General features: G+C 40.5%; 1 protein-coding gene across 1 annotated transcript; it reads right to left on the bottom strand.

Moving 5' to 3' along the window:
* Positions 1 to 6,729: 6,729 nt before the first annotated feature.
* LOC143111269 (PABIR family member 2) lies at positions 6,730 to 14,331 on the bottom strand. Its single transcript, XM_076273463.1, has 9 exons — positions 13,269 to 14,331; positions 12,957 to 13,041; positions 12,682 to 12,741; positions 12,254 to 12,300; positions 12,090 to 12,147; positions 11,418 to 11,485; positions 8,838 to 8,893; positions 8,604 to 8,688; positions 6,730 to 8,380 (listed from the first exon to the last, which is right to left on the bottom strand). Exons 1-9 carry the CDS (start codon positions 13,367 to 13,369, stop codon positions 8,263 to 8,265), a joined length of 678 nt encoding a protein of 225 aa, XP_076129578.1. The 5' UTR covers positions 13,370 to 14,331; the 3' UTR covers positions 6,730 to 8,262.
* Positions 14,332 to 16,187: the final 1,856 nt, after the last annotated feature.

Genomic DNA, 16,187 nt, shown 5'->3' with positions numbered 1-16,187 from the left:
TTTCCTAAATAACTACCTGAACCGTGGCACCGAGGATGAAGAAATTTTTATGGTATGTTGGTCTCAAGGGCCCACATCAACTTAGCCCATAATCACTCATTTGTGATTTGCACCCCCCCGGTAAAAAATGAAAATGCAATATCATTCTGCTTTAATCGCCCCTCTCTTCAGTAAAGACGTTCAGAACTGCACCAAATTTTATGTGTATGATTAACCTGACATTCTCTGGGGGTATGCCAAGTTTCGTAGAATTTCATCCATGGGGGGGTCTAAAAAATTAAGTTATGTGTACATTTAGTGACTCTACACTCATTGGCCTGTAGATGGTGGTGCACACATATACACATGCACACACACACACAGGCACCCACATACTATCGGTATTAGAACGGCTGATACATAATTACAAATTCAGTAGGATTAAAAGAAAGCCAAAATAAATATTCATCATCATCATCATGGCTGCATTTCCAGTATTGGCGATAAGTAGTCGTTTGTCCACTAGATGGCGCATCGTTGCAGTGAGACGTAATTTTGTTGGAAGTTAATCTAAAGTGGGTTGGAAAGACACTATGCTTCCTACAAGGACAAGACTGTAGGCTACAGTAGTTTACCGCAGAGAACGTCTAAGGGTAGGATGATTTCTGCATGAAATGTAATTCCCATTTCCTCTTGAAGCCGAAATAAATCTGAGAATGTTTATCGGACATGCTTGTTTTTTACTGCAGGTAGGCTACGTTAATCCTATCAATAGCAGAACGTAGGTAAAATAATGTTACCGTTAGCATGGTTGAGTGATGGAGGCCAATTTGATTATTGATGTATTTGTAGAAAACCATAAATGCGTTTATAGGCTACCAAGCAAATCGATAACAGCACTAATTGTATCTTTCGACTGTCATCTCATTTGCTTATGACCATAACCTAGGCTACTAACAGGAGCTAAGTGAGTTAGCCACAACACGTTCGCTACGTGATGGTTTTTTAATGGAAAATATATAGGCCTAGGCTACCTGAAAGATAACCTGTCTATGATCCCGTGATGATCTACATCTCCATTTAAACCAGATGTTTTAGAGCGCACGTTGAGATGTATTCAGGGCAGGGCTGTACCTACACATATTTGTTGCACGTGCTACAAAAATCATTCTTTGCGATGGATGATTTAGTACCAACGTTACACCGGTCAGATACAGTTTTGCCTATGGCTATTCCGTGAGACTGAGGCGCTTTTTGTTTGTTCGAAGTGCATGTTTAGGGTGTGAGAGGGGAGTCGATGTGCTTTGATTCCAGCTTGGTAGTTGTAGTCTATGCGATTAAAAAACACGTGTGTGTGAAGTATCCAAACAATGATAACGCTTTCATTATGGCTGCTTTAGCCACAGACCTTGAGTTACTGTACAGTGGGTTGGGTTCCATTTAGAAGTGTCCACTTCATTCGCCCTTTCCGTGATTCACAGCTACGTGAAATGTATTACTACTGATATGCAAAACTATTAACTTTTCGCCAAGAGGTGGCAGCTTGATACTGTAAGGTGTAAGCCATTGGTTCCAACGGAGATTTTATTTGGGTCGCCAGCATAGCCTGGTGACAATTTGTGTTGTGTAATAGGCCTAGCATAGGGCCTACCTTATATAGCTTATAGTTTGTTAACAGTCACGGTTTTGTCATGCAATGTCTATGCATTTTTGCATTTAGAATAGCTCTAAAACCGGGGGGCGAACACGTCGCAGGGGGGGGCGCCAGTGCGTGGATATCTCAATCGCAAAATTAAACAATATTTCTATCGGGCGCCTACCATGGACTAGGCTGGGTGAAAATCAAAAGATTGCGTCAAAAGATTGAGCTTAACCATGGACCTCATGGTTGCAAAATGCAAGGGAACATGAATCAGCATATTATTTGCACAAACAATAACGGAGAGTAGCTCTTCAACTTTGCCCGTTAAAATGTGTATGAACAGTCTCGCAACGCATTTCATGAAGGCCCTTTTGGACATGTTAGTTATTTGCACCACTGGGTAAAACGGCATTTTGTTTTAGACTACTGGTATTTAATTTGTGCATTGACAATAAAGCTGAATATAATTTGAACTAGATGACTAAACCTATGCATATGTAGAAGAAGAAACATTCACAAAAATCCATGACATGACCTCTCTTCTTGATAGCTGTTGAAAACTGCATGGAACTGACAGGGATTGTTTTAGTTTAATAATAAATAAATAAATACATTATGCTGCTACCTTCTGCTTTTCCCAAATACAATGTAGCCTACAGGTGTACCTTTCATCAGTCCAGTTGCAATGGATGGACTATGATGAACTGCCCTACTTGTGATTGTTTAGAGATTTTAAAGGTTTTATAACAATGTTACAGATTTTTTGGCCCAGAAACAAATCTATTCACCTTTGCAGCGCCAGTAGGCTACTTTGTGTGCGGAATGTGTGCAAACACACATTCCAAACAAGCATACACAAAAGTTTCAAGAGTGGGGGATGGAGTAGAAGATGGAGACAAATTCATTAATATGATTTATTTTCGCGGAATGGATGTGCAGGACTGAGCGGCGGTCATATTTTGTACCGCTACGCGGTACATCTAGTTTCACTGGCTTTTGAGCACAGTGACACAGGACATGCATGGCATGCATAAACTTGCATTGATGACAGAAAAAATATAAAGACAATATAGCTGCAAGCAGCAATGAGGGGGCCAAGCAGAGAAGCAAGTAACATGCTGTTACATCAGACATGGCTGTAAGCAGTCACTGCAAGTTTCATGTCTAGCAACCAAAGAATGGCTGAGCTATAAGATCACTTCCTGTTTGCCGCCAATTGACCTCTCCAGAATAAGTCCCGCCTCCGTAACTTCCGTATCCATCCAACTTCCGGGCGTGGATTGTCTATGGGGAATAACATGGCGTTTCGAAATATCATACCGGTAAAACATCTGTAGGTAGCGAAGTTGAAAAAGCTGGTGGGCAGATTGACCTACACACTTCTGCCATCTAGTTTCCACCGGATTTTTTGATTGTCGGTGCCGTTTAAGTAGTATACTATAGACTATACTACTTAAACGGCACCGAAAATCAAAAAATCCAGTGGAAACTAGATGGCAGAAGTGTGTAGGCTAATCTGCCCAGCAGCTTTTTCTACTTTGTCACCTACAGAGTTTGACAGGTACGATCTTTCAAAACACCATGTTATTTCCCATAGACAATCCACGCCCGGAAGTTGGATGGATACGGAAGTTAGCAGGCGGGACTTATTCTGGAGAGGTCTATAGAGAGCCGAAGTCACGGCCTTCTACTTCCGGTCCATGAGACCTATCTTTCAAAAAAATATGAACGGGAGTTAATGCCCCCTTTAATATTTTTTGGTCCCGTTTGAATTGTGATGTGTGTGAATTTAAAAGATAATTTTTCACGTCAAGAAAGTACTGTTATTTCGATAGACTTTAAAAGTTATGTTGGTTTTGTGCGAATCTGTTCAGTGGACTACATCTCTTGTCTCGAACGATGTATGTCACCAACGTAATGAAACGATAAGATTAGCTGTTATGCTAGTTAACGGTTACATCTTGCTGCCTGCTATGTCACTTAACAGTAGTTTATGTACAGTCTATGGATACATGAAAGGGTTTGTTGAGATATGAGCTCATTTCCTGTTTGGCTGCTTCGCCGCGGATTTTGATTGGATGTTACGGACGAACAGTTTTAGATATGGCTACAAAAAGCAACACTTTTGTGAGGCTTGGTCAGAAGATTATCTGTGCCAGATTCGTGTAGATCGGACAAAATTTGTTACCTGTGACATTTTTTAGTGTTTTTGACAGAATCCAATGGTGGCCGGATCGATTACGTTGACGTCACAAGTTGGCATTTTTCAGACTTAAAATCTCCCTGAGTATTAACAGACACCCTTAGTACGTTTTAATTCCAAACACATCAACAGTTACAAGCCAAAATGCATTTTTTCTAATTGCAATGGCTATTAGAGGTCAAAGGTCACCACATTTCTTGGGATCTGAAGTCCATGTATTAAGTTTGGTTTTAATACATGAACGAGTTGCTGAGATATGAGCTCACTTCCTGTTTGGTGGCTTCACCATTGATTTCAATTGGCTGTGACGGGCAAGCGCTTTATGAATACACAATGGGATAACTTTTGTGAGGCTTGGTCTGAAGATCTGTGTGTCAAGTTTGGTGTCGATCGGACAACATTTGTGACCTGTGACCTGCCATTTGTATTCTCTGAAGTTGTGGCCAGGACCACTATCCCGTGTTTTCGGGCATGTGTGTAACTTGGTCTTTTGTCAGTTTTGGATTTTGCATCACTTGACAACATGGACTGACTCAAACAATTCTACACATTCAACAGCTAGCTGGCTGACAAATAAGCCAAGCTAAGCAGCAGTAGGAATGGTTCTTCATGACCAGAGTGTTTTGGCTAAGACAACAATTGTACTTGCAGACGTTTAATGGCTGTTGATAAGCCCAACTATCATCTCTGGTTGGATGCCACTTGGGGTGATGGATTGGATTCATCCCGGATGGATTGTCCCAGCACCACCAGCGGTGGTTTAGTTTGGAGTTTTTATCAGTTTCATTACAATCTATTGCTTTTTCGTTAAATAATTAGACTTCTCTTCCTGACTGGGTCTGCTGCAGTCAGAGATATGTGCTTACTGTCTGTGAATGTGTTAAACAAAGCAGCAATTAGGGCAGAAGTTGCCATTAAGTCGTTTCAGGTGGCAGCAACACCATTTGTCAGCCTTACCAGATGTGACTTGAGCTGGCTTTGGCTCAATTATTGAAAAAAAAAAGTAACAATATAGGTCATAGGGTCAAAAACACACATCTGGGTTGTCTGTCGTCACCTGTATTGTAAATCTGTTTGTTAAAAGTGTATCACTTTTTTGAAGATTTAACAGCATTCTGTGGTGTTGTACAAGAACAGGAGTCAATTACGAAATGCAAATTCCAAATGATACACGCATTTATTATCAGTCATGATATAATAACAATTTTATTATCATGATTGAATTCATATACAATATATATGTACTAAAACTGTGCAGCATTTTTCTTTTTTTTCAATAAAAATGTGACATTTTTCATGTCAGTCAACTTTATCATGAGATAATTACAGGAAATGGAACGTATCTGTGTTGCCATCAGCTTTGTATGGTACAGCTTCATAAAAAATACACACAAAAAATCCTTTTCTCTTCTCATGACTTGGGGTTTGAAAGCATTTAGAACATAAAATCAACTGCCACAGGTGAGGCACTGGCAGTGGTGAACGCCAAACAAAACAAACAAACAGACAAACAAAAATGTCCAGTCCTCCTGTGTCGCCTTCCATTCTTAAAGCCATTTATACACCTCTTATAATACTGCTACTTATCCATTAATTATCCATTTTTCTATGATATTTACAATAATATCTGATACAGTTGCGGTAATGACGTTTTCCTATGGAATTTCACGATCAAATTGAATGAGAAACGTAACAATGAGTTGCTGAAACAAAAAAAGGTCTCAGCTGGGCCAGGAGATAAGGCAGAACACCAAGCAAGCGTTAGTATTTCACAAAAGGCCCACGGCTCAAGAGAAACCTTCTGCCAGTTTGTACTCTGGAACCAATGATTACTATTGGAAATTACATTGTTGGGGAAAACCTTCACCCTAACTTAACAGGCAGCCAAAAAAATGAACACACTAACAAACTAAAGGACATGGAGCATAAAAACATAACAATGAAAAATAACATTGGAACAAGACAATACATTTGTATTCCTGTTTAAAGTCATAACGTTAAAGTAAAAAATAAAAAAAATATTTGGCAACATTTTTGGGACTGGAACTAATTTAGGCACTGCTAATTGAGTGCCAACCAGCCTAAATGTATTGGTTTTGCGAAAAGAAAAAAAAACATGTTGAAATACCAGCAGCTGTGTGGAGACATATATGCTATTCTGTATATACAGAGCTAAGCAAAAATGTTGCTGATAGTATTTAAAAGCATGACTAAGTGCCCTACAATGTGTGCTAAACGAAGCCAAGAAAAAATACGGTTGTGGCCTAGTTTCTGGGTCTCTGGGATATGTAATTTGTGACGACAGTTTGAAATTAGCCCTGCGACCTCAACAAATTCACTTTTATCTGTATAGATCATGATTGAAGCAAGGGCTCTGGAGGATGTTAAAATCCTGTGGAGGAGTTAGAAAGAAAATGCTGACATTGCTTGATTTTGTTTTAAAACAGTTATTGAAGAGCTACATATTTTCATTTTCTGTACATCTTGTGACTGAAGGCCCTAAGTGTTTTTCATGGAATTCTTTAAATACTGTGGTTTACATTTCTTTAATTTATATTACATAGCAAATGAGCATTTCTAGAAAAAATTGGAATGGTATACTCTAAATACATAGGCCTATTCCTTTAAACTTACTACATTTCTATTGGGATGCTGTCTACAGAGCTTCATGTTGATTCAAGCAGTGCCAATGGACTCAACAGGATATATGAAACCATTTAGTCATTTGGATAGGGTGTTTTTGAGTCAGTGATATGCAAAACGTGTCTTCAGAACTTAATTGGATTCGGTCTTTCTACATATCTTTGTCTTTAAGGAGCAAGGAATAGAAAGTGGGATAGCGGCTCCATGCCCAAACTCAAAATTTCCATAACGTTAAAGCCAAATAAACAAACAAACAAACAAACAAATGAAAGGATATAATTGTAAATGTGATCCCACTCATGTAACAGCAATATTGACCATACAACAAATACTGTGCAAATAGTCAAAGTTGGAAGCAAAACAAGGTATCTGCAAATAGAATCACATCTTTCCTTCAATGTGAAATTTATAAGAGAGGAACACCAAACCGTCACCCTCTCAGTTATTCCTGAATGTGAAAGATTCTTCTCTGAAGCAGCATGATACAAATTTTTACATAAGAGTCATGCACAGATCAAAGGATTATAAATAGAACTGTACATCACAGTCAATACAGGGAAAAGAAAAACAACTTACAACTGTGATTTCCCACTTATATGATCCTCAAGACCATATACAACACCAAGACTCGGGTAAATTGAAAGTTTACGCTTTTCTAATCCTTGGTTCCCTATTCTAAAGTACCCATGATTGCCTGACTGTGAGGCAATATTTCCTAAACCTAGTCCTTGGGTACCCCCCTAGAAGAGCTAGCATACAACTCTCCAATGGATCCAGGCCTCCATCCCCCAGGTGTGAAAACAAATGCCAAAACTTAGGGCTGACACATACCAGGACAGGTTTATGTCTAAAACTGTATGCTCAATGATTGGTACATTCCCAACGATGAAAGATTGCCTATCATTGCTAACTCATTGAGCCAAGAGCTTGGCATTGAGAAGGGATTTGTATATATTTTTTTAGTTTTTATATATTCACATACTGTACATGTACAAAACAAACACACAGGTATAACGGCCTTTACATCTTGATTATTTCCTCCCTATCTGATTTTGGAAGGACTTAAAAAAATATCTGGACTTCATTTTGGAAGACCTCTTTGGACCAAACTAGATATACAGGTGTGTACAGAACAACAGAGAACATTCTCTTGACTCTTGACTGTAAGGATTAGAAAACAAATTACACTGATGAGTTGGCTCAACATTCTAACACTCTGAGAAAAAGCCAAAAAACTCTGTCCCAGGTCAAACAAGTCAGGTATGAATCCAATAAGAGTACTAATGTCTAATTTGTAATATAATTAGACATTGTTTATCTTATCGCCAACTGTTGGATTCAGAGACAAACAAAATTAACAATATTTAAGTGCCATCACACTCTTGATACACACCTGGCATTTCACCAAAGTACTGCACCCGTCAGATGCCATTGGTGAAACCTTTGGGCTAGTTCCTGATATCTTTACATACTTATGTCTTTAAAATACCATCTAATTTACTCATAGATACCTCATTGATTCAGTAACTAGGTGTGTAAGAGACAGGAAATGTCCATTACATATTGTTTTCTTTTCACTTTTTAAAAAAACATTGTGCCCAACACAAACACCATCTTGCTGTGTGATGGTATACTAAATTGATTGCCAGAACTGGGGCAGTCTGCCTATCAACATGCGGCCTGATTTGAGACTACAGCTCTGATTACAGCACATTGTTTAGGTAACCCCAAAATACCCGGCTGCGAGTCCGCACGGCGTCCTGGGCCGGTAGGCTGAATACTCGTTTTGGAGCTCCTAGATGCTCGGGTGGTGGGGAGAGAAAGGGGGTGGAGGGGACAGAGAAATGGGGCTGTTCTGAGGGCTTGCACAAACTGCCAGGCCTCCAGCTGAAGAGTTGTCAGGCTGGGAAACGCTGCGAACACAGAGGAACAACATGTTCTTAATGTTGATAAATTCTGCAAATATAAAACATACCAGAACAACATATAGAAGAATATACATTATTGGGTAGGCTATATATTATGTATAATGATGCATATTATGAAATAAACATTATTATATATCCTTATAAATAAATATACAAGGACATACCGGTACATTGAATAAACAGTGTTTGCTTGGATATAGAGCCTTACCTGACTGTATAACTCGTTACATGAGCAGGTTCTGTCACCCCCGCAACAAAGAGCTTTTTGGGAGGACCATCAGATTCCACGCCTCCTAAATAAAAAAATAAATAAATAATAATAATAATAATAATAATAATAATAATAATAATAAAAAACATTCATAAAGAAAATAAAGAATTATCAGTAATCATCATAACATTTCAATCAGTTCACTAAAGGCTTGCTTGGTATCAACCCTACCTTTCCTTTTCAGTGGAGCCAACGTAGGCCACCTCACTGCAGAGCTCACAGAGCCCCTGTAAATGCAACAGTCATATAGTGCTTTAGGATACATTTTGAAAAGGAAGGAGAGAACACCGTGACATTTTTGACGTAACAAGAGAGTAAGAAGACGGAATGTTGTGCCACATTTTCTCAGAATCTTCATCACAACTCATGGATCCTCCAGTTGGCTTCTTGGAAACCTGTTCCATTCTCAACACCTGCTATTATACATTCAAGGCTTGCTGTTTTGTTGCATATTCACACTTCAAAAAGGTGAATATTGCACACTTTTTTAAATTACAAAAAAGTATTAAACATAACACATTTTTAGATAACTTCCTCTTTTATATACACAGAACAAAGTTGACTTGTTCTTGAGAATGTTTTGGCTGTCAATCAAGTACAGTGCCTGCATTGGCTGAGACTTTTGCCACTTGCTTGTCAAGTATGCATGGTCTCTGAGCCCTAAAGCTACCCAACAGCCATTTCGTAGATTTTCACAGAAATGTTGACACTTCCAGAGTTACAAAATAGCCTTAGTGCTCACCTGGGTTTAACTAAAGTGAGGTACAGGATGGTTTACATACCAGGGTTAGGAGAGATCAGAGACTGTAACTGTCTCTAATCTACTCCCCAAGCCTCACTAACAAAACAGCTGAACTCGCTTGCAAACCAGCTGTCCTACATGACATCTGACTAGTTGCTACTCAACATGTCACTAGGCCTCTTGCTACATAGCACACTATGTGTAGAGTAATTGTTACAAAGTAGAAAACACACACACACACACACACACACACACACACACATGACAAAAGCACAGACACCCCTCGGACCCAGCTCACACAGCTGTGAAAGAAGGACCACTCAGCTAGTGGCAGCCCTCCAAGCCTCCAGAGCTGCTACTTCCCAAATCACTAACACATCTCATCCCCTACTGTACAAAGCCATAGATATTAGAAAGCTAGATACCGCGTTGGGCTCCAGAAGGTACGTAAATAGTGCCGCCATCTTTTACATTACATTACATTACATATGGCTGACGCATTTTTAACCAAAGCGACTAACAACATGTTTTTTTTTTTTTAAAGCAAATCTCTCAACAATTTTAGGACAATTTAAGAAAAAGGTAGAGTATAGTAAGAATAAGTGCATCAGTGAGTGATGTTTTTAAACAGTTGAGTGTCAGTTCAAGACGGGTGGTAAGTGCTAGGATCAGCAAGACTTGTTGTAAGAGGTGCTATGAGAGGAGATGTTCTCTAAAGAGCTGGGTCTTCAGGAGTTTTTTGAAAGTGGAGAGGGATGTCCCTGCCCTTGTAGGAACTGGCAGTGTGTTCCACCAACGAGGAACAACAGATGAGAAAAGTTTGGATTGGCCTGAGCGTACCGGTGGTAGAGCTAGATGTCGTTCGTCTGAGGAGCGCAATGGTCTGGAGGTAGCGTATGTTTGTATGAGGGCATTCAAGTAGGTGGGAGCAGAACCGGAGACTACTTTGTAGGCAAACGTTAGAGCCTTGAATTTGATGCGGGCCGCCATAGGTAGCCAGTGTATCTGGATGAGCAGCGGAGTAACACGTGCCCTTTTGGGTTGGTTGTAGACCAGGCGCGCCGCCACGTTCTGGATCATCTGAAGAAGTTTCACTGTGCAGGCTGGGAGACCTGTCAGGAGGGCGTTGCAGTAGTCAAGTCGTGAGATGACTATTGCCTGAACCAGGAGTTAGGTAGCATCTTGAGTCAAGTAAGTCCTGATTTTCCGTATGTTGTAGAGTGTGAAACGGCACGACCGGGCGACTGAGGCAACATGATCTGAGAAGGTTAGTTGGTTGTCGAGAACAACTCCTAGATTTCTTGCAGTCCTGGTAGGTGAAACAGACAGGGAGTCAATTTTGATGTTGATTTTGTGGTGTATGGTAGGTTTAGCTGGGAGGATCAGCAGTTTTTGAGAGGTTCAGCTGGAGGTGGTGTGCCTTCATCCATGTAGCTATGTCTGAGAGGCAATCCAAGAACCGTGCTGAAACCAAGGGGTCATCAGGTGGAAAGGACAGAGTAATCTTGGTGGGGGCAACAATCACTGGAGGCCAATGGAGAAGCATGTGACTGGAAATCAGACAGGTGTCTCTGATTGCCGGCAAGTGTTGCCCATAGACAGTAAAGGTGTTTGCCCCCAGCAATATGGCGGCTGTGTTTACGTATGCCACCTAATAGAACTCGATGGACAATGCGGTATCTAGCTTTCTAATATCTATGTTCAAAGCCTCTTGTTACTTGTCAACTCACAGCTCTTGCCAGTGTTAAATGGTAGAAAAACAGTCAATTGGGACCTAATTTATATGCTGGGTAAAGTGTAAAGTCAGTGTACAAGCAAAGTTCTCGTGCATGATCTAATGGCATCACATGGTCTGAGACGCTGTTTGTGCTTAGGATCTTTCTCATGGTATTAAATATGCAAATAGATTTTGCATAGTTATTAAGCAAGCTTAAGGTAGAAATTTAGACCAGCATTTAAATCAGGGCCCATTCCAAAGCGTCTCTGTTGGACACAGTTTACGAACTCACCCTCTGAACCGTCTGGTTGGACTGGGGGAAGAGTTGGGTGTCACCCCACTGTCCTGGTGGTGGAAGCCCTTACAGAACAAGCGCATAGAAATTACGGAAAAGGCAATGAGGGAGTTTTTGTAAAACAAATACATTTACATTTATTAATTTAGCAGACACTTTTTTTATCCAAAGCGACTTACATATGTCAATCATATTACAAGGGCCATTGTCCCCGGAATTGAACCCACAATTCTCTGGCTACTACATGCTAGCCCAGCTCCTTAACCACTACCCTACCACCAGCCCAAATACATTGACATTTATTAATTTACATTCATTCATTTAGCAGATTATTTTTTCCCCCAAAGCGACTTACTAGAGCAGTAGAACAATCAAGTCACGGTATGTAACAAAGTTCAGAGAGAGTAAGCAACACTGAACTAGTTCTAGTTAATGGGGTCAATGAGGTGGCAAGGAACTGGGCTAGCATACAGTAGCAGGCAGTAGAATGTACCCAGTAAAATGTGGGTTCAGTTTCCAGCTACAGCATCGTGGTCGTGAGCAAGGCAGTTAAACCGGAGTCGCTCCAGGACGACTGTCCCTGAAACTGATCTCTTTAAGTCGCTTTGGACAAAAGTGTCATCTGAAACAAACAGACAAACAAACAAATAAAGGATGACTATGACTCACCACTGATATATGGTCATGCCAGTGACTCGCTGTTGGAACAGGAACCAGTTGGGAGGCACTTCAGAGAGAATAGGAGAAAGTTAGAGCTGTGCTATGATGGTGAGAGCTTTTTTTTTTTTTTCTTCAGCACAGCACCAAGTGTCAGCATGGAGAAGCACCCTCACCTTAGTCTCTGCAGACTGCCTCTGAGAGTGAGCTCCATGTGCTCGGCCTGTGAGAAAACAAACAAACAAACAAACAAATGCCAAACAAAACAAAACAAAAACCTTAGGATCAACACTGAAAAAAGAACAGTAACTCCATGTAACTCTTTCATCAACCAATGACCAACCAAAACAAAACAAAACATCAGTCAACGCTCAACAAGGCACTATGTAAATCTTTCATTCAACAATCAGATGTCAAATCAAATCATGATAATATTTTGCTTTTGTCACTGTGAAAATAAATGTAATCTACAAATCTACATTAGTGTGGTTTCCTTTATGGACCCACTCGTACAAAACACACAGTCTTCAGAGAGACTATAAACCCTGTTGCTCGAGTTTTAACCGTGCTGCTTAAATTTCTATTATGTCCACGGTCAACTCACCTGTCGCTTCTGTTCTGATCTGTCATTTACTGATGAAAAGGGATTCGACAGAGAGAGCACCTACAACCAAAAATAAATTTTACCAAGTAAACTCAGTGGCTAGGCATGCATAAAAAAAAGTCAAAAATCTCAATCCAAATTAATGTGATAACTCATATGGACAACCAATTCAACCTCACAGGCAATCTTTAAAGTAACCTTGATACGTAATGCAGTTTCTAATGATAAGGTCTGAAGAATGCTATCAGAAATAAGAAATAAGAAATAATGCTTACACGAGGAGGGCAACTTGGATTGACTGACACACTACTCCTTCGATACCGGGCAGAAGACGTAGGGCTGAACACGGTCATACCATCACTGTTGAGAGAAATGTTCATTCAGGGGAATTAATCAGTTTATCATTTCATCATTGATTTTAATGATAATGTGATATGAACTTGCAAGGTGCTGTAACTGCACATCTTATAAATTACATTAAAGTTTCAGTGTGTGAAATTGTATGAGATAAAATAGGACAGCATAGTAGGTCTGGTGTTGTTACAGTAGGCTACATCAGGCTTCAAGTCAAAGAAAAGAAATCAAACCTGACACTGGTGATCATAGGAGCGCTATTCGACCTCCGAAGAGCCCCTCCTCCGCTTCCACAAGTTGCGCCTGCGCACTGGTCAACTTCCATTCTCTCCATTTCAGATCTTCAGGCCCTAGGGCAGGCTGTAGTGCTTCCTGGACACGACGTCCCCTACACGGCTTGACTTCGTAATCAAACCCGGCGGAAGCCTGACCAGCAGGCCCTACGCCTAGTGTCCGGGGCAACTTACAGCCACTTATTCAATGGGAAATGGTCCCTTCTTACTTTCCGTTCTATAGCATTTCTGCTTCTTAGGTAATAAATGACTAGATGACTCCAAGGACGTTGTTCTGAGCGTTGGGGACACAGATAAGATTTCTGTTTTGCCCGTGTTTGATTAACTTCAGGCAGCTATCTCTAGGCAAGTTTATGTAGCTGGCAAACCAGTTAGCGTTTCACGTCAAGTTCACTATGACTTCTCCGAAGCTAACAAACTACATGTCTGCTAGACTTGCCACCTTGGAAAACCCTTTTAATGGGCAGGTCATTTAAACATTTATCTTGTTTGCAAAACCATGAAGCTGTGGCGGGCACGAATGAAAGGTAGATTTGTAGCTATGTAGTTAAACTTGTCGTTGCAGGAGCTAGTCCGTTACCTACCTAGCTAACTCAGTATCGATAGTTAACGCTGATCAGTTGTTTTCATGAAAGCCAGCCAAACAGCTGCGTACCTTCAAAACACCGACCTACTGAATCACGAAATTCCATCAACAGTCTTGTTTACGCAACTTCTGAATGTTCTCCAGGGTTACTCAGTTGGCAAATTGCTTACAGTTACCAGTTTTAAAATGATGAAATATCACACTGTCCTTCACAAATAGTCCATGAAAGGATCTTTAAATGGTTGTCAGTGTCGTCATCCGAAACCAACGGGTTTCTCCTCGAAGCCAGATAGTTATATTTCACATAGTCCAAAGATTGCATCGAAATTCACTTATAAAGAAAAAAATGTATCGACATAGTTCGCAACGAAATAGTGGTGTCTCGTCACTCATGCAACTACACCTCGCACAGGCTACAAAAGGTACTACCTTTCAAAGTTGCTCAAAAAGCTAAAGGTGGCACTCGGGATCTTGAGCCCCCACTGAGATTACATTTGAGGGATTAGTGCGTCAAAGTATGGCAGCGCGCCAGAACCACAAGACATATATTATTTTATCATTTAAAACATCCTCTAAAATTCTTTTTAAACTGAGCATCATAGCAGCTTTATATTTTTTGTACTTTTTCAATTAAGTGGACTGAGCAGAAACTGTAAGCAGATAGGCTAGGCCCATTTTGATGCGTTGTCAAGAGGCATGCAAGAAGAAAAAAAAATATGTATGAGTTGTAACATATAAGTTGTAATTTTAACTATGTGTTCCAAATACAGTTAGGCCTATCTGATTGAGCTCTCAGTGACTGGCAATTAGCCTTAATTTTGTTGTACAACAGACCATAGTGTGTGTGTATCTGTGTCTTTTGTTGTACAACAGACCATAGTGTGTGTGTGTATGTGTCTTAAGTATAAGTATATACTCTTTTGATCCCGTGAGGGACATTTGGTCTCTGCATTTATCCCAATCCGTGAATTAGTGAAACACACTCAGCACACAGTGAACACTAATCCCGGCACAGTGCCTGCAACAAGCGGCGCTCGGGGAGCAGTGAGGGGTTAGGTGCCTTGCTCAAGGGCACTTCAGCCGTTCCTACTGGTCGGGGCTTGAACCGGCAACCCTCTGGTTACAGGTCCAGAGTGCTAGCCAGTGGGCCAGTTTTGTGAACTTTCGTTCATGGGGGGCCTTACAATAAAATAATTTATGTGTACATTTAGTGACCGTACACCAACAAGGATTCCTGGGACACTGAAAGACCGGGGTACACGAAACTTAGTGGGCATGTAACCCCACATGGATAGCATGGAACCATCGTTTTTCGTTTTGATCTGTAGCCCCCCCGCTGGACTGGACCCCCTGAAAGGAGGGTAGGGCAGACACAGTTTTCTGTGAATATCTTGAGAACCGTAGGGCCTAGGATGACCAATTTTTTCCGTATGTTTGCCTCCAGGGGTCATGTTAACCCATTCCATGTGCACACATGTGCATAAACAGATACACACGCACACACATACATTCACAGTAATCATACGTATGACACATACTCACACAGTAGACATATGTTCGCATGCATGCACATGCACAAACACACATAAGCAGACAAACACACAAGCACGCACACACACACACACATAAACATAAACGTGTGCACGCACACATGCACACAATTCAAGAATTTCTCAGAATTATGAACAGGCAAAATGGGGGTGGGGTTGTATAAAATCAATTTTACATGTGAAATCTATGAACTAATCATGTTTTGGTACTTGTTGTCTAGCAGATACCAGTGAGAATTGAGTGTGGATAATGCAATTTAGTGAGACAGTTAGAATCATATAGGCCTTTCAGCGTGATTTATTTTTGTGGAAAAAATGTGCTGGACTGGGCAGCGGTCATATTTTGTACCGCTCCGCGGTACATCTAGTTATTCCGATTCCCATGATCAACTTTTGAAGAACTGAAATTGTTCAGATTGAAAATGTTCACCTAAGGTTGCCTGATTCTTGTTGAGGGCTAATTACCAAAAGGGTAACATTGATGCATGTTTAATACAGTCTTTGGATTTAAACTGAAATTGTGTGTCACACTGTGTTAGTTGACTGATTACAGATCCTTTTCACCAACCAGCAAACATTAAACTTAGTTGTGCCTGATTTGTGTATCTATTTGCTTTGATCGTGATTATGATAATTGTGGAATGTCCCTTAATGGGTTCCGTTGAACAGTGGTGACCAAATACAAGGCTTGCGGCTCCTCAATGAGATCTAGGTTTTTTTAAC

Source organism: Alosa pseudoharengus, unplaced genomic scaffold (assembly GCF_046254945.1).
Source record: "Alosa pseudoharengus isolate Yale_2024_CS ecotype anadromous, Long Island Sound unplaced genomic scaffold, YU_APseudo_1.1 YU_APseudo_1.1_scf_8, whole genome shotgun sequence".
Taxonomy (NCBI): Eukaryota; Metazoa; Chordata; class Actinopteri; order Clupeiformes; family Clupeidae; genus Alosa; species Alosa pseudoharengus.
The sequence above is the reverse complement of the archived record's forward strand: the minus strand, read 5'-3'. Positions and strand labels throughout refer to the sequence as shown.